The sequence below is a fragment of the Fusarium vanettenii genome, assembly GCF_000151355.1.
Source record: "Fusarium vanettenii 77-13-4 chromosome 4 genomic scaffold NECHAsca_64_chr4_4_0, whole genome shotgun sequence".
Classification (NCBI taxonomy): Eukaryota; Fungi; Ascomycota; class Sordariomycetes; order Hypocreales; family Nectriaceae; genus Fusarium; species Fusarium vanettenii.
The window spans coordinates 26,455-44,980 of record NW_003315825.1 but is presented as its reverse complement, the minus strand read 5'-3'; the positions used below and the strand labels follow the sequence as shown (position 1 = coordinate 44,980).

Below are 18,526 nucleotides of genomic sequence, written 5' to 3'. Positions count from 1 at the left end.
AGTAAAGACTTGTAACGGTCATGTTCACTAGTATCTTGCTGAGGAGTCATTATTACCAACCAACTCGCAAGTGTTGCCCACCAACAGCAAGATCATTGCGATAGCCGAGTCATTCCATATACATCAGCCTGCCCATCTTGTGCAACTCCGGCCACCGGCCTACCTGGACCCGGCCCGGTATGGCATAACACCAATGAAAACTGGGCCAGCCATCAAGTATAAAGGCCAGGGTGCAACCAGGCATGTACAGTCATGCATTTATCTCGTCATCGTACTGTCCTGCAGGCTACACTTCTTGTCTCACTTATACCATGGCTTCCACGAGAGCATCTACTGATGAGCAGCATGATTCCAAGCCATCCGACTTGGACAAGAATCAAAAGAGGTTTGTTTCTATCACATCCGCCTTTTGATAGGCATTCACTTATTCTTCCGCGTCAAGGAAACTCCGTAACCGTCTCTCCCAGCGCGCCTTTCGTCGAAGACAAGCCGAGTATCTCAGGGATCTAAGAAACCGAGCCGAAGGCTCACAGAAGCCAGACAACGAGAGAGTCGCCGAGCTCGAAGAGGAGAATGGTCGTCTACGCGTCCACATCACCGAGCTACAGTCGCGGTTGGAAGGTGTACAGGTCACGCTTCAGATGATAGCTTCATCATCTTCCAAGATCCTTGGTCGATCCAAGAGTACTCTGCCTCGCCAATCACGAAATGAAGAGCGAGATTCAGAGCATGAAGAGAACGCGCTGTCAAAGTGCAACTCCATCACTGTTGATAAAGCGCAGTCTGACGAAAACCCTTGGCCAGCCTTTTCTTCTGCTGCCCTTGAAGCGATCCAAATCCCTGACCTGCCCTTCCCAGCCGACGTCGACTCTACCATCGACATTCCAACCAGTGATGCCGTTCAAACGAGATCCAGCCTAATCCGCGACGTCATGGACAGCGTGGGCCCAATCGACCCGGACCTATCCAAATCCCCCCTACAGCTACAGAGGATACCGAATATCTGGAACTTCAACTATCAGATGGGCAGCCAGTCGTATGTCGATGCCATCGAGTCTTGTGCGTCCTCCCGGCCAACAAGCGGCTTGAGATGGGTCGATTCCAACTCGCCAATCTCGGACCACATCCAGATCTTGAAAAGATTGTTATTAACCAAGCTGAAGCCGACGATTCTCGATAACCGATCTTGCCAGACGTGAGTCTATTGGCCTTGAAGGCTAACAGATTGCGCTCACACGTTATATAGACTCTACCAGTCTGTCTCTACCGTACTGGCCATGTTCAACAGCGTCACTCGCCCCGACGTCATGAACTGGTACGCAAAGACGAGGTTCTTCCACATCATCGAGCTCACGGCCTGGCAAATCTTGCCCTGCTCCCTCACTTATTCAAGAGTGCACGAACGATATCGACCGACAGAGCTTCAACTTGGCCTGCAAGGGCAGTATCCTTGTGTTGTCGACTGGATCCCCTTTGCGTCGATACGAGATCGAATTATACAACTCCATGCCGCAAACCCCTGTGTCGACCAGATATTCTGCGATACCGTCAGCGCATACGTCGTCGAGTCTACCCTCTCCGAGCTGGTGGTGGGAGGCTCCTTGATGAAGGTCTACATCCGCGTGACAGACCTCATCGCAAGCATGGCTCTCCAACAATCCGAAGGCGAAGGCATAGACCACATGGCATCCCTCCCAGCACCCGACATCAAGACTCTCTTCTCATCCCCCGAGTACGCGTACCTCGCCTTCAAGCACCTCAAGATGGACTGCGGAGCGTCGTACTACAAGATCGACCCCGTCTTCTTCAGCAAGTACCCCGAGCTGTGCGATCCGTCCGACGATATCGTAGCCTCGGGAGTGCCCCTCAAGCCGGGGACGCAGACGACGTTGACGAGCCCCAACTATGTCGATTCCATAACAGCTGCGACTTATTGTAGTTTTATCAACTTTTCCTTTGATGCGGCTACGGCACTGTCTCGGTTAGAGTATGTTTAACCAGTGTCGAGTCTTTCAACTATCTTCTTAGCGATTTAGTAGCTTTATTGGCGTTCATGATAACCACTCGTTCCGACGTACAAAGATATCAGATTAAATACATTTAAAATACCACTTAATTACACAGACTTAATACTAGAGTACTGGAGAGTACAAGATGCCCACACATCTGATCAACTCGAATACAGCGCACTGAAATTGGATATACCTCTATAATGACCTGGTCCACCTGGCTCCTATGATGAACTCCCCCAACTCATGGCTGACGTATACGTTATGCGCCGCCGGCGCAAGCTTCGATATCGGACCGGCCACATGGAGGATTAAACTGACAGTTCTCCACCTTGCGTCAAGTTGTGCAAACTGCACGATGTGGAATCATTCCCCCTGCTCAGATCTTACTCACCAAATCATGACTAGAAAACAATCCGCAAAGCATAAACTGCCAATCAGGAACGCCGCAGTCAACCAATCTACTGATAATGGAGGGCGTCTGTGGCATAGGGCGCTTGGCGTTGACAATGAGGCGCTTGCATCGACACTAGGGCACGCTTCATGTCGATCCAAGGGCGTTTCTTCTCCACCACTTGACGAGTCACGCGCTTGACGTCTCAGACATCTCCGGTGTGGACGGAAGCAATACCATGTGATTTGTTTATCTCATACGGACTTTTCGTGTAATTGAGCCAGCTTTGACCCTTACGTCCTGGATCATCGCTATCTGCTCAACTGCATGTTTAAAGTCTTGTAGTTTCCTGAGTATAGATTCAAACCATAAAGAAGCTCTGCTAGGGTATCAAGGCTGGGTATCAGTTTGTTCAAAACCTACCGCTATTTACTTTAGTTTAGTGTAGAGAACTATCCATGACAGATCAGAGAAGGAACTTGAACATAATAAATAGCAATGTCTCGAGATAGGAAGAACCAAAGGGGACAGATAGGAACCCCGTAGCTACACCCCCATGCTGGCGTCATTCTAATATAGTTATCGTATCTCCTTTCTCTATGTATGTAAGTACCCTGAACGTGAACAGAGTTACCCAATGCCGTAGAGACGCTCAATCGTTGACAACTAGAGACCATGCCATGCGTTCAACCTAGATCCTTGTTCATTCATGGCCCCAATGGGTTTCCTTGTCCCTGACATACGAAATTGAATTATTCGAATCTGGCATGCTCGTCTCTAAGGAATCTTGCCACCCTCCAAGTTATGTAACGACCCGCTGACATGAGTCAACCGCCAGCCATCCGACCATGAGCATCTGGGTCGAGCATGAGGAATCATCAGTAGACCTGGAGGCCGCATGGATATCATATCGTGAGTCATGAGAAATAGGGGTGGTTTGATTGAGTTCCAAGAGATAACCTGCGGGCTTGAGTCACGCCATCAACTGGAGAAGCTGGGGTTAGTTACAGCATTTTAGCAGTACTTAGAGCGTCCGTTTCTAGATTCTGATATCTGGTAATTCCCATCAGATCCCGTCGATCTCGGTTCCTCGTGCTTTGTTTATTCAACTTCTTGAGAACATATTAACACGATACAACCAGAGCCTCAACATGGCGGCAGAAACAAAAACATTTACCATCAACGAGGTCTCCCAGCACAAGACAAGAGACGACTGTTACATCATCATCCGAGACAAAGTCTACAATGTCTCCAAGTTTCTCGACGAGCACCCGTATGCTTGACACCCATTCACACATTCTATCCTTCCTCTTGCAGAAGCAGTTATCCAAAGATGAAGTTCAGAGCTAACGTACTGCCTCTGGATATCACAGGGGTGGTGACGATGTAATTATGGACATGGCAGGTGAAGACACCACTGAGGCCTTTGATGATGTCGGCCACAGTGAAGAAGCAAATGAGATGCTCGCCGCGATCTTTGTTGGGGAAATATCAACCAAAGTGAGTCTCTCGTATGCTTGTCTCACCTCTTGGGTCGGCTAACTCGTCAGTCTCTGGACACCTCTCAACGAGCCGGCTCAGGTTCAACTACATCGCTGTGCCACTCCTATAGGGGCAGTATCGCCTCTGTAGCTATCGTTGTCTTGAGTATAATTGGCTTTTACATCTATCAAAATGCCAAAAGCCAGTATCAGACTTGACTAGCATATATTTCCACCCATACAGTACAGTGTATGAATCGTACGCTGTAAAATTTGAGACCGAAAGTGTTGGAAGTTTTCTTGTGCTTGATACATGTACGATAGTTGAGAGAGCAGGTACAACAGAGAAGCATATCCGACAGTTCAAGGTTTATTTCCCCAAACTGGTAGCTAATAAGAACACCTCTTCAGCATTCATCTCCCTATAATTACAAACCGACCTTCTGTTAGTGATATTGAGTCAACAGCCCGGCTTCTCATCCGGCGTATTCACTTCATAGGACTGAGAAAAAAGTGGTCGTTTGTCATGGCCGTAGCCCGAAACTTCATCCCAACCTCGATCGTCCCCTCGGTCTTCGGTGCGCAGAGCATGCCAAAGCTCGGCTTGAACTTGAGTCCCGGGTCGATTCTTCGATACTTCATCAGCTGGTTCCAGGGCTGTCGTGGGTGCTTCTCAGCTGTGTCTGGGTCGACATTGGGTACGTGGCATCGCAGACAGCGGCATACCACGTCCATGTCAAGAGGCTGTTTGTCCTCGTTGATCCGTAGCGATTTCCAGCCGTCTTCGTTCCATGGGGTGCTGCCGCGGATGATGATGTTGGGGCGGAACCGTTCAATATCAATCTTGTCCTCACCCGCTTGTGTCAGGCGCTCATTGAGCTCAGTGATGCTCGCCATAGAGCCAACCTGTGTACGTTAATGAGTAATAATACTTTGCCACAGCGCCAAGTCAACTCACCAACACGGGCATCATGTCAGCAAACTTGATCGCCTCGGTACGTCCCAGACGATGAGGCGCTCCACAACCACGTAGAAAGCAAGGCAGAATCAGGAGGAGGTTATTATCTCCAGTGCCATACTGAAGAGAGAAGACGGGGTCGCCGACAGCTTAGGTTACGTAGCATATTTAGCGGGGGTTGGCAATGCGGCTGAGAAGGCGCATCGGGGTAGTTAATAGCAATAACTACATAAGGGTAATAGGGGTTAGCCATCTAGATGTATGGTTAAGGGTGCACGCTAGCATGCCGCGACAGTTGGTTAATTTCGGGCAAGAGCAGATCATAGGGCGATGTAGGTAGAACAGCGAGTAATTAGTGATATAGCGGTCACGGTCGACGCACCCGACGCACTCTTTATCAAAAACAAGTGAGGAACATAGAAGAATAAGACCTACTTTTCTCGTCCCCTTCGATAGGCAAGGCAACATCAATCTACCCCATGACAGAACCGGGGCCATTGCGGCAAGACCGGTTCCAATAAGCATCGTATTAGGCAACTACGAAAGCACGAAGATTACTAAAAATAATATTATACCTATATAGAAGCCTCATATTTTCATCTTTAATAACCTAACTTTCAAATATATAAGGCATACTCCTACGGAACCCTTCATACTTAATGGTCTCGCCGAGTTATCTCACTAGGAATGAACCGACTTTAACGAGACCCCTAGTTATTAGTTATCGGCACCTCTGACCTTCTTGCGTGGTCGTCCTAGGCCATAGATATTCTTGCGCTTCCGAGACTCTATGGCACCCCTCGCTAACTCTTTGGCCTTAAACTTTTCAAACTCATCTAGGGCAATCTCTCGAAGCGTGGACTTATGCTCCCACGTTGAGTCGGCGGGGCGGAAGCCAACCCATTAGACCTCATAATTGTATTGGGCGTCCTTGGAGTTATCGGCAGGTCGGGCACCCTTAGGGACCTTAGTACGCTTTAAGATCTTAAATACATAGTAAAGCTCGAGCTTAGTCGCACTATCGCGCCCCTAGTGATTCTTCCAGTACTTATAGACGAGAGCTAGGTTATCTTCCTGCAGACTCTATTCCGGTTCCTAAGTAGTCTCACCACTCCCCTTCCACTTAACTTTGAATTCAACGGTCGAGCTGTCCTTATGGACGCGATGCTTAACGAGCTCATCAACCTCGCTGGTGTCTTTAACCTCGGCAGGGGGCTTGCCTACCGAGCCGGACGCGGCAGGGGCGTCACCATCAGGGTTCAAATCCACGACACTCCACGACACATTTGTGAATATAGCGTAGATATAGATACTAACTAATAACTGCGATGTAGAATAGGTAGAAATGGATCCATTATGGAAATAGATCCATATTATGGAATTTGTGGAATAGAAACCTACTTCGTCTAATAATGGTAATTAGTGGGTTGCATCTATGCCTTGGTGACGTCGATGTTTTTGTCACTCGTCTATTAGAATCCTATCTAGCGACCCGATCAACCAGCACGCAACTAACTCCGTAGTGTCTGACAAAGCCCAATTGTACTGGCATCTAGCCTATTGCGGCTCTTGGTAACTATGCGGCCAGTGGTCGAGAATAGCCTCTCACACTCGGCTGACATAGGTGGCACAGTAAGCAGATCCAAGGCCATCCTAGACAGCCGGGGGTATTTGAGCCGCCTTATGTGCCAGTAGTCGTAGGGATCTATGACAAAAGCATCAGCATCCTCAATATCGCGCTGCCACTGCTCGTATTCATCAAGATCCAGACCGCCAACTGAGGACCTAGGGGACTAAGCCGGGGATTGAATGGGCGACTCAGTAACAGAAATCCCTCCAGCCGTCAGTCCTCGCTTCTTTGTGCGCCACGCTGTGAACTTGTTTCTTGAGGTCTTGAGACGCTTATTGGCAGGCAATTCAATCTCCAGATCATCAACCTCAAGGTCCCTATACTCTCTCTCCCAAAGATCCTGGACCATCTCCTTCGCCTTGGTAATCCATAACTATCTTTCCTCGTCGTCTCCCCACAAATCGTCAAATAGTGCCCACCGGTAAGCAGGATGGAGAACTGCGGCACCATAGATCAGGGGGCTATCGTTCAAATGCTCGTAGTATTCGTTCAATTTAAGCCAACCCAGGTTAATGTTGACTGCGAGGTAGTAGCCATCTAGAAAATTAGCGACTGCTCTTTTCGCGGATTCAAGGGTTTCAAGAAGAAATTCGTACGCGTGAATAAGATCCCAGCTTATACCTATACAAGTCAGCTGCTATAATAAGAATAGGGCCGCTTTTGCGAAGTCTAAGGCTTACCAGACAGTGGGGGCTCGACCTCGTTTTCCTCGACGTTTCTGCGGTGTTTTCCCTATCCATCACCCTCAAGGCCTTTCATAACCAGCTGGAAGTCAAGCAAAATGTCGTAAAGAGTCCCGAGCACGCGCCAATCATCAGTTATCATGCGGTTCTCTTCCTTCAGGAAGAAGGGCTGCTTGGAGCCCTTTTTGATATTACCAGCTCTCGTCAAGTTGGCTTTCTCCCACTCGTTTGACGCTCTTAGGATAAAAGAATTATAAAATGGCCTTAAAACTAGAGCACGCTTAATTATCGAGAATTAAGAAAGCCATTAGGTAGCATTATCGACCATAACTCCAACTGGTCGGTATTTCTTAAGCTAAGCGTCGTCAGAGAGTTGGCTCTCGACAGCCTGTACCTTCTTGAGCATATCGGTCCACGTGTCCGATCTGCTCACCTCCTAGGACTTCGTGAGTATAACAAATAAAATCGGGGACTGAGCCACCTACAACAGCAAAGTTATGCCATTTTCCAACGGAGCCTCGCCTCCTCTAGACTTCATGCTCCTTCGCTGCCGTGTGAAGTCCTTCAAAGAGCTCTTTCTCGAAAGCATCCGGGTTCTTGCCATACAGCATCTGTTTCACTACTATGTTGACAACGTGGCCAACGCAACGAACCCATCGCTTCTCCCAGTCGAATCCAAATTCTAATGCAAGCTCCTCCATTGAGGTTTTATTGTTATAGGCATTATCCAGTGTGAAATATCCGATTCTATCGCTGATCTCGTACTCTCGAATAATCTCGATGATCTGCCCGGCGATATTCTCGCCTGTGTGCCGCTCTATAAGCTCAGGCAGGCCGAGGATATACTTCTGTGGCCGGTCGTTGGAATCCCGAAATACACATGTGATGCCATATAAGGCGTGTCGGTTACCAGACTTCCAGCCATCGTACTGGATATGGATCTGTCCTGGACTCTTTCGCAAAGCATCCTTTACTCTTTCCATGTTGTTGGTAAATTCTCGTTCTGCGATGGTACGCATGGTCACGTTAGTAATGTTAGCTTTTGTGATCTCGATAGATGGATTGAGGTAGTTGAAGATGTCTCGAAGATCTTGATCGTTGACGATCGAGAAGGATTGGTTAGAATTGACAATCCAGTTGATAAGTTTCTGCTGGAATACAGTTTTGTCGAAACGTTTGATCAGCGTATTGATCAAATCTTGTTCCTTCGGGGTTCAACTGTAGGATTGTTGCAATGGACTGATGTGCTTTCTCAGATGCCTTTGCAGGCTTTTGCCTCTTGCCTGTCGGATCCATGATGCCATTGTGGTCCGTGTATAGGTGACCCTCAGCGTTCTGCAACCCTTTGATGGCATAACTCTTTGGCCTCGGCCGCTTTTGCTTGATGCAAAGATAATACACCCGTCGGCGTTCCCCCTTCTGGGCATGCTGGATATCGTAGCCGAATTGATATACCCATTGACGCACTTGGCCGTCTCTCTCCGTCAAGGTCCAGCCTTTATAGAGCTAAAAGAGTCGTTGATTGTCTTCTTCTGTACGTTCTGGAACGGGTGTGGTTGACTTGGTAGGATGATGATGATGATGATAATATATTTAACGTCTTACAGGAATTCCTGCCGACCGCCTTTATAGGCGTAAGAAGACGTGCTAGGCTAGGGTCTGGGGTCTCGGGCAAAGGCCCTAGGTTATCTTGATCCGTCAATTGCGTCGCGTGCCGGGGGTCTAGAAGCAGAGCTCCTGCCGCACTCCTTGCTGCTCGCACCCGCTATTTCCTTCTCGCATTTCCCCCAGTCTAACTAGCAATTCAAAGGCAATGCCAGAGTTGTTAAGGGCCCTTTCCCTGATCCGCAGGGTCCGTGGCGCGGAGTAAAAGTACCGCAACTTTCGTATTTACGTACTCGCCGAAGGCGGCTTTCCGATTGCAGTCGACGTGGCTAGGCCACTGGATGAAAAGAGAGTCGGTCGGTCGGTCGATCGGCTCGGCAGCTATAGCCATAGCTGCGAAGAAGAGAAGGTCGAGGCAGCCGGGGCTGCGAAGAAGAGGTCGAGGCAGCCAAAGCTGCGAGGAAGAAGAGGCTGAGGCAGCCGAAGCTGCAGGGCCAGTCAAGGGCTTGCAAAGGCCGGTCTTCTGGGCAGCTTGCGGGCAGAGGCTGCAGAGATAGTCGTAGGGAAGGGTGCGAGCCGCGGCGGCAGCCCTCGCCAAGGCGCCGGCAGTAGCAGCTCGCGAGGCTGCCCGGCGAGCGGGCTCGTGAGGGCCCAATCTCAATGAGCCGGGCTCGTCGGCAGGTTTGTTGGTGAAGCTGTCATCGCGATAGCTTCTTTCGCACAGCCTCGCACGGGGGCCAACTCTCCTAATTCCCGCTGTGCGGCGTTGTTAGGGCTAAGATAGCCCTAACTGCAGAAGCTGCCAAAGTGGCCTGCAAAATCGACCTTGCCCTAACGCAGCGCTAACAGCAGCTGCCAAGGAGGAATATTTACAGGGGAGAGTTGTTGACTTGGTAGGATGTATATATGTATGTATGTATATTTTTCGTCCGGGGGGCCGTGAGGCCCCAGAAGTCTCCTAAGGGAGCACAGGACGTGCTAAGCTACGGGAGTCTACCTATGAATTAACCATACAGTATCCCCTATCCAGCATATCATCGGCACAAATGGCGCATTACATCGAGCCTATTACCCGTCAGCGGGTGGTCCAGGCACGGCTAGTAAACAGTAGCCGCGGGGCAGCTTATGACTAGGACAGTCATAGCGGGGGGCCATGGTTGCCGATAGCCACAGTCGGATGGAGAGCGTTGCGACTCTCTATCTGGCCGAGCCAAGATAATAGAAAGAGGTAATAAAGGAATATAAGAGAAGATAAAGGAGGGAGCGGACGTTAGTACGTCTCGAGTCGGTCTCGTTTAATAGCGAGGGCAGATCGTATTAAAGAAGGCGCTTATCTTGGCCAACTTAACGAACCTATCAAAGTCTTTTCCTAATGCTAGATTCACTGCCGTGTTTAGCGAGGGAGCGAGCCTCGCTCGATGCCGTAGCGGTACCTTTCTACAGTAGAAGATATAGTCAGGTGATTTACGTCGGTTACATGAGCAGACCACTCATGCTTCGCTATAGTTAAACCTCTCGTAGTATACGGCAAAATCCCCGTGGAGGGATCTCGCTGCCAGCAGATGGTATAAGGCTGCCCGCGGGAGCGATAGCTCTGGCGGGCAAGCCACTATCGCCTTGAGATTCAATCTCTTATACTGCTCAGGGGAGGCAGAAGACCACCAGGATCCAAATGCTTCCTTCGGTTTCTATCTTACGAGTCTTCGCAAGTAGGCCAGCATTGGCCCAGCGCCCTCGGGCTCGGGCAGCGAGGATACTACTTTTGCTAGTTTATCCGCTTATTCGTTGCCGGGGACATTAGTATGGCCTAGTACCCAGCGCACCCTTGTGGCACCATAAGACGCTGCCAAGGCCTAGAACTCGAGGAAGACCTCCTAGGAGGAGTCTAATAGTATGCCTCGCAGGCATATAGCAGCAGCGAGGTTATCTAGGCAGATAAAGATATCTTAAGTTACTAATTCTTGCAGATTCAGGGCAGCCTTAAAGCCCTCTAATGCTCCCGCTGCTTCGGCATCAAAGACCTCGGCCGGTCTAAGTCGACCAGATCCATCGAGGATAGGGATATTATTCTAGTGGATAATAAAGCCATAGCTCGCAGCTCCTTCCGAGGATAGAGAGCCATCCGAGTATACAACCAAGGTATGCGAGTCAAGTGACTCGACCTAGCGAGAGAAGGTATTAGCCGATTGCTCTTTCGACGCTATCTGCAGCGGCGCTATCTATTCTTAATGGAAGCATCGCTAAATAAGCTTTAGCCGCGTATAGGGTGCAAGAAGTTCGTCTATGCGACGGAGACGTATCCTAAAGCCGCTATCTACCTATACTTAATATTTTCGTTTAATGAGGTTATAGTAAGTAGGTTGGCTAGGCGGGCGCGTCCGACTCGCCAGAGGGTAAGCCTTAAAATACTTCGAACACCCGTTAAGTTGCCAAGGCAAGGGACTTAACGGCTGAATATCCAGCCCGAAGGGTAAATACCGTATACCCGCTATTAAACTCTTCTGGGGGAACCCCCTAGATCCCCTTTTCGTCTGCGGCGATAACCAGCTGTTTAAACCACTTCAAACCTGTGGTAGGGAGTTGACTGATAGACATAGGGGTCCCTCTACCACTTCCTGCCAGGCCCAATCAACTATATACCGTATATCGAGTTCCCCTTTCCCTGTAGCTTATAGGAAAACGTCATTTAGTCAATGTACCGTGGTGGATACGGCGGATCGATCAGCTGTTGAGCCTGACGGCGTTGTTGGTCAGCAAGGCGCATCTTCATCCCTGCTTTGTAGTTAGCCATAATCGCAGTACGTAGGAAACGCAGGCGTATAAACCTTCCGTGGGCGTGTGGTTATAGAGGCTGTGACGATCGAAAGGCGCCTCAAGCAGTAGGCCTTTCAGCGAGGTAACTCGTGAGACAGCAACATAACTAATACCGGCCTGGAAGTCGCGTGTAGCGAGGTCAGTAACTATCTGATCCTTCGTTAGACTCTGGCATTTGTGAACAGTGATAGCAAATGCCACGATCAGGGGAAACTGCTTGCGAGCGCAAGTCTCGTTGCCCACTAGGAAATCACGCGTGACTGGAAGGATGGGTACGATTTTCCTGCCCTCGTTAGTTGTTAGATACGGCGGTCCATCGTAGCTATCGAAATCCACCATAATAACGGCCGGAGGGTCTTCCCATGGTTTGGCGCCTTCATTCCAGGCGATATCGTATACAGTACCCTGGGCGCCATTCACTAGGCCAGCTGGCTGCCATAAATTAGTCGTGAGCATTACCCTGGCGCCCTTAGCAACAGGAAACTTGTTGGATAGATTGCCAGCATGGTCGCTTGGCGCCTGCCCCGCGCCGTTGCCCTGGTTCTTTGCCTCCACCTGTATTGCCGGGGCGTTGAGGTGCATCATATGCTCGTAATTGTACTCGTTGACGCGGGCCTTCGTAGAATACACCCGCATAGCGGCCCTGAATCTGTCAACCTCGCTCTGCGTTAGCTTGGCTTGTACCCGATTGCTAAGGAGGTCCCAGGACGGTATAGATAACTTAACTTCACGCAGTTCTTGCAACGCCTGACGGAACCGGGCCTGATCATCGCTAGTCTGTCGTTGTACCGTGGTCAGAAAGACGGTGCGGTCAAATAACCGGTAGGCCGCCTGTCCTCTCCTTTCCAACGAAGAGAGGCTGGTGCTAGTCGAATACAGGGGCTTTTGCCGGACTGGTGGTAACTGGAAGAAATCGCCCATAAGCAAGACGCTCACACCACCAAAGAACTCGAGGCTACGCTGTGGAAAGGCCTGCCGCAGGCGGGAATCGATCCGCGCCAGCTGCTCAAGCCCTAGCATGCTCTTTTCATCAATAACGAGGTATCTGACGTGCCGTAGGCGGGACTGAAGGCCGGCTGCGTCGGCTGGAGGAAGGTCGGCAAAAGCACCACCTACTGGGAGGCGTAGCAAGGAATGTATGGTGCTGCCCTGTATCTGGTTACTCGCAACGCCTGTTGGGGCTACGCGGCAAATAGGGCTAGGATTCGGTAGGGCAGCCGCCTGAAGATGGGAGGAAAGTACCTTGATAAGGAAGGACTTGCCTGTACCACCACCACCGTTAACGTGGAGAAGGATTTGAGCAGGATTTTGCACGTGGAAGTGGCCCATGAAGGTGTCGTATACTAGCCGTTGTTGTGAGTTAAGCTGGTCACGCCAGTGAGGGCCAAGGACCTCCACATCGTTGGCTATAGGGTGGCTAGCGATAAGGTCTTTCCAGTGGCTGTCTCGAAATTCCGGATAAGTGCCCACATGCCGTTTCCAGTCGTAATTGACGTCGATATTGCGGCGGCCAAGTAGGTTAAGACCTTCCTGGGTAAGGGGGTTGTCAGGTAAAAGGGCGGCGAGGCGGATCCAGTCTTCGTCATCAAATTCCTCCTCCACAGGCAGAGTCTCGTACTGATCCTCTTGAGGTTGTAATCGAGCCTCTTTTGGCCGGCCGTAATGGTCATCACTATGACTGTGGTGCTGCCAATAATAGGAGAAGGCCTTAGCGTGAGAATTAAAATGCTGGCCGTCAAATGTGAGGAGCTCATCAAACCGGCGATGTGGGTGGTTCAATGTTAGCTTTACGCGGTAGTAATCTGGCCACTGTTGACCTTCTGGATCAGCCTGATAACGAGGAAAGTAGACTAATACACGAGGCCTGCCGTTAACGTTGCCCGGCTGCTATTGCTTCCACATGGAAGGGTTCCTAGAGCGGAAGTTCCAGTATTTGAGAAATGAAACATATGTTAGATCCTCTAGGTCTTCTGGGCGTTGACGGTACTTTTCGTAGACGTTGGGGGCCTCGTCAACCTTATCGCCGTCGATCCGTAGGGAGCGGGAATGCCTGTCAGGATTACGGCAGTCAACGTGTAGGCAGGTTCGTGAGCCCTCCTGTAACGGCAGGCCGAGGAGCAAGTGGCTAACCTCCTGCTTCGAGTAGTCTCGCTCAGTAACTAGCTGATTTAGGAGCTTTGACGTGAAGGAAATCAGGGGGTTGTGGTCCTTGACCCGGGGCATCAGGGCCTTCCCAATCTGAGCAAACGACTCGCTCTTCTTTTCAGACTTGGAGCAGTATTTGGCTGCGTAATCGATTACCTGCTGTAGGCTCGTGCAGGGCGAGACATCTGTATTGGCTAACCACGCAACGGTTAGTAAGCGGTTGTAGTGGTTGATCTGGCCATCGTTGCGCTCGCCCCTGAAGCTCCAGTGCTTAGAATGAGGAACCTTGTCAAGGGAGGCTAGTAGGCGCTGCGCGTGAGGAAATCCAAAGCGGCACTCTACCTGCTTGGTATGCTTATTGAGCTGCATACAGTAGTTATTGCAGCGGTGGCGTTGCACGCGGTTGACTACTATTGATAGGAACTGAACGGTAAGGGGATGCTCCAATAGATTACTGATCAGGGGATTCCCTTCCCTAGGCGCCTGTATCCGCCGAGGCTCTGGGTTAACAGTAGATACGTGATATCCCCAGATTCGGGCGAATCGCTCCCGGGACTGACCATTATCAGGATCTAAGTCTGGGTGACCACTTAGCCAATATAGGCCATGGTGGTGACTGGAACCCCTGCCCTGCCACTCGTAGCGACCCCAAAAGTCCGTTAGGTTAAACTTCTGCTTCAGGACAATAGTCCTAAACAGCGTATAACGCTTATGGAAGTGGTAAGCGGCAATGTGGGCGTTGTCTCTCAGTAATTGCCGGGACAGGGCCATCCGCGCCGCCTCAGGAGCTGCTTTCCACTCTTGAAATCGAGGCATATGACGATAAAGGGACTCCCAGTGGTAATCAGCCGCACTTGCTGTAACGAAAAGGCCAGGCCTGCCTAGATTGTAGGCATATGCCTCCAATTCCTTCCTTTGCTTATACCAATATGGCCGGGTGCCCCTGATTACGGCGGCTTGGCGCGTGATCGACTGGATCAGGGCCTGAGCCTCTAGCTCGTCAGGCTCAGCCATCGCTTCCTCTATATCAGCGCGCGTAAGGGGTTAACGGCGGCCTTCGTGTTGCTTAACTAAGTAGTTACTTCGCTTTCTGACCTACGCACGTAACAGCGTGTTAAGGGCGACGAAAGGCCACGTCTTATGGCGGGCAAAACGTCTGTCTTGCCATCTCATCGCATGGGCAAGGTAGTCCTGGTACGTGATGCTCCGTAGGCGAGGCTCCACGAAGTCCGCCTTGCCGTCAGGGTAGAGAGTAGGGAACGCGAGCGTTAATAGCGGCTGGGAACGGTTGAATTCGTTGATAGGAGTCCTGCGAATGGAAGGTAGTGGCATCTGGTGTTGAGCCTGCGCGCTAGGCGGCATATGCTCAAGATCGGCCATACGCTCGGGGTCGGGGGTACCATGAAGGAATCGGGACTGCAGGGCGTTTAATTCGGTATCGGTAACCTGCAAATTCGGGATCGCCGATGCGTCTGCATCGCTAGGATCCTCTTCTACAGCCTCCTCAACGGGGCCTTGGGGGACCTCGCCGTCAGGTATATCAGCCACTTGGCAAGCGATGGAAGCAACTATGCTGCCGTCAAGAGGAAGCCGTTGCAAGCGATCCTGCCTCACGACGATATCGCGATAGCCCGGGTGGTGGCGCTGTAGGTAATGCAGCTAGGCCAGCAGACATGAGCGGCGTACCCGGAAATCGCGAGCGAACTGCTGCTGCAAGCGAGGGTCGCCCTCCATATTAGGAGGCCGCAGGAGTACGATATCTAGCTCTTTAGGTAGGACTGGGAGCTCTTCAAATAGCCTACCAACATTGCGAAGGAAGTGGACAACGTGACCGCGGTATTTATATTGAGCACCACGTACCTATAGGACCTTCACGTGTACGTGAACCCTAGCAATTAGCATCTCCTCAACCATTATTAGGCCAGGTAGATTACCGGGGACTTCCCCGAAGTCAAGGTTATTCGCAGCGCTAAAGAAGTAGGGCTCGTTAGGGGTTCTCTCCCTGTCTCGACTAATGCAGCGGCTGCAGATTTTCAAGCTATTTCTCTTCATATCGAACCAATGCTCCCGGCAGCGAATGCAGCTATGCATCTGGTCGTCATTCAGGGCAGTATAGAACTCCCGCACAAGGGCCTGATCTTCCTCACTAAGGGCAGGCAAGTTAAGGTCCCCTATAAAAGGTGGATCAACTATCTGATCAAACTATCGCTCTTCAGCATGTGCGCTTTGACGTATATAGCGGCCGCGACGATGACCCTGTGGCAATAATGAAGGAGTGGTAGGGAACGATTCCTGTGGTATAGGCGTTCCTAGCACAATAGGAGGCGTTGGAAGAGTGCCTTGAGGAATTGGCGTTTGAGGAATCGGCGTGCCCAGAACTACTGTTGGCAGGCAAAGGGTAGGAGGGATAGGGGAAGGTCCCTCTACCGCGCTTGGGGTAGATGGCCCCAGCAGAGGTCTAGGCGGTCCCTGGAGAGCGGGCGCCAGGCCACGGAATAAAGCAGGTGCGGCAGGAGGTTGTAAGCCGTGCACAGACGCAGGCGTTGGCGCAGCCCGCCTTGGAGGCGTCAGGTTAGCTAGAGAATCGGTCCTTTTCATGGCTCGGCGTGGCGATAGCCTTGAGGCGATATTCCGCATGGCGGCAACGGCAGCTCGGGATCCAGTTTCCCGTTCCCTTCGGCGTGCCCTACAGCTAGCACACTCTCCTGTAAGCTTCGCAGGGTCCTTGACGCTTCGAAATTCGACTTCGGGCAGGTCTTGCTTGCAGGTACGGCAGTTCCGAACCGCCTGGGGTATATCGTCCTCCATCTGACCGTATATATATCCACCTCATACCCACCTAGACTGCTAGATATCACTCGGGCAGAGAGGCTTTGCGACGGCTTACGTCCAATACCATGATAGATCTCGATAGAGAGGTTGTCTTTGAGGTAGTTAGATCAGGTCTGAATGATCAGGGAGGAAACTGCACTGCTTCCCGGAGGCGGGATAACCGAGGAATCTTGAGAGGTAGGCCGGCTGCGGAGGTAATATGTGAACCTAGATACCGTTAGTAACCTGATGGGTTTGATTTGATAGATTCGACGGAAAGGGAAGCAGCCGCCACGTAGGTTAGTGTAAGGAGCAAGGGGCACGGGGCTTATTCAGTCAGAATCGTGCTTAGAAACCCAACATATTGATTGCATTAAAAAAAAGAAGAACCTGAAAGCTCTTGGAGAGCTTGCCAAGCTAGTTACCTAGTTAACGCTCAGGGGTTTGTGGGCCTTCATTTTGGTGGCCGACCAATTCGTGCACGAGTTGAGCACAGGCCAGGCCAATTGGCCAATCAGAAGAGGTTTTATGGTCTTCTTTCTGACTGAGTAAAACGCCCTTCGGGCTGAATTAAGCGATTTAAGCCGCGCGGAGAACCTAAGTCGCCTTACTTCGAGTAGCTAGTTAACTAGTAGTATCCCACTTTCTCGGTGGAGGATGGTAATAGGTATCGTCTTCTAGACGGGAAGTATGGCTCTTATAGCCTAGTTCATAGCTTTAGTTATTCTCTGTATGAGATGCTGATTACTTGATGGCAGGTCCTTGGTAGGCTGAGTCCACCGCGGCCTGGTCTTGCCCGGGTACTATGCCTCGGAGCCGTGGAGTAGTACTGGCTCGATATATGCTCTAATAGCACCTCGCACGGCGCTCGGCAGAGGGCCATGTATTATGTTGGTTAGTCCTCGCAGGTGATAGGCGATGGCTTTTGCCTTCGCCGCCCACTTTTCGACATAGATCCGGAACGACAGCCTGCTATCGAGCCAGATGCCAAGCCAGCATAGAGCTAACTCGGGGTATTTCTCGACATCGCCGTAACGTACTGCCGGTGCGGTCCTAAGTTTACTGCGGGAGAAGTGCATAACTTTAGTCTTCTTCGGGTCGAAAGACACGCCATTTTCCGCGCCCCAACGCACTATCTCCGCGATGGCGCTGGATGCCATAGCAGTACTCTCGTCTACTATATCGCCTATGGATAGGATGGCCGTGTTATCTGCGTAGCCGAAGCGGCCTTAGGGGTTACCTAGTCGGTAGATTAGTTTAGTATAGAGCAGAAAGAGAATCGGCGATACCGGTGAACCTTAGGGAAGGCTATACTAAAGAGGGGTAAAGGGGGTAAAGGTGTCTTGATATCTAATACGGGCTAATCGATCCCTTATGAAGGACTCGGCCTATCTAGCCAGATGGTCGGGCCAGCCTTGTTCACGAAGACGCAAGACCAGTCTATTGCGCATAACGGTATCGAAAGCACCTTATATGTCCATTATGACTAGGGTGGCTACCTTCTTGCGCGCAAACGCTTCTTCGATATCATGGATCAGGGCGGCCACTAGGTCTATTGCTGACCTTTTGGGGAGAGCCCTAGCTTGTTGTGGGTGAAGGACGCTGTAGTGAATAGCTGCCCACGATAGACGACGTGCGATCAGACGTTCTAGCCCTTTGCCGAGGCAGGAGAGCAGAGAGATAGGTCGCTAGGCCCTTGGCGACGTGAGATCACGGCGTCCGGGTTTGGCGATCATGACCACTTCCGCCTCCTTAAACGGTTTCGGGTAGTGGCCTGTCGTTAGGCAACTTTCAAATAAGCGGCAGACATGCGTCCCAATGATATACTATATAGCTTTGAGGAGATCTACCGTAATGCTGTCTAATCCTAGAGATATATTGCCTATATGAAGAGTCGCATACTAAACCTCGTTTAGCGAAATCTTAAGCGGGAATAGAATTAATCTAGGAGAAGAGACTAATATCTAAGGGTTTATAATATTATCTTCCGTAGTCT

General features: G+C 50.8%; 4 protein-coding genes across 4 annotated transcripts; 2 read left to right on the top strand and 2 right to left on the bottom strand.

The window, feature by feature from the left end:
- Positions 1 to 1,307: 1,307 nt before the first annotated feature.
- Positions 1,308 to 1,997, top strand: NECHADRAFT_39639 (uncharacterized protein; the record flags this gene model as incomplete). Its single annotated transcript, XM_003040469.1, has 1 exon — positions 1,308 to 1,997. The coding sequence occupies one exon, from the start codon at positions 1,308 to 1,310 to the stop codon at positions 1,995 to 1,997; it is 690 nt and encodes a 229-aa protein (XP_003040515.1).
- Positions 1,998 to 3,554: 1,557 nt separating this feature from the next.
- Positions 3,555 to 3,945, top strand: NECHADRAFT_39634 (uncharacterized protein; the record flags this gene model as incomplete). Its single annotated transcript, XM_003040468.1, has 2 exons — positions 3,555 to 3,676; positions 3,777 to 3,945. 2 exons carry the CDS (start codon positions 3,555 to 3,557, stop codon positions 3,943 to 3,945), a joined length of 291 nt encoding a protein of 96 aa, XP_003040514.1.
- Positions 3,946 to 4,373: 428 nt separating this feature from the next.
- Positions 4,374 to 4,854, bottom strand: NECHADRAFT_79758 (uncharacterized protein; the record flags this gene model as incomplete). Its single annotated transcript, XM_003040461.1, has 2 exons — positions 4,374 to 4,790; positions 4,843 to 4,854. 2 exons carry the CDS (start codon positions 4,852 to 4,854, stop codon positions 4,374 to 4,376), a joined length of 429 nt encoding a protein of 142 aa, XP_003040507.1.
- A 705-nt stretch (positions 4,855 to 5,559) lies between these two features.
- On the bottom strand, positions 5,560 to 6,197 carry NECHADRAFT_106086 (uncharacterized protein; the record flags this gene model as incomplete). Its single annotated transcript, XM_003040460.1, has 5 exons — positions 5,560 to 5,709; positions 5,752 to 5,860; positions 5,891 to 5,912; positions 5,952 to 6,115; positions 6,160 to 6,197. 5 exons carry the CDS (start codon positions 6,195 to 6,197, stop codon positions 5,560 to 5,562), a joined length of 483 nt encoding a protein of 160 aa, XP_003040506.1.
- Positions 6,198 to 18,526: the final 12,329 nt, after the last annotated feature.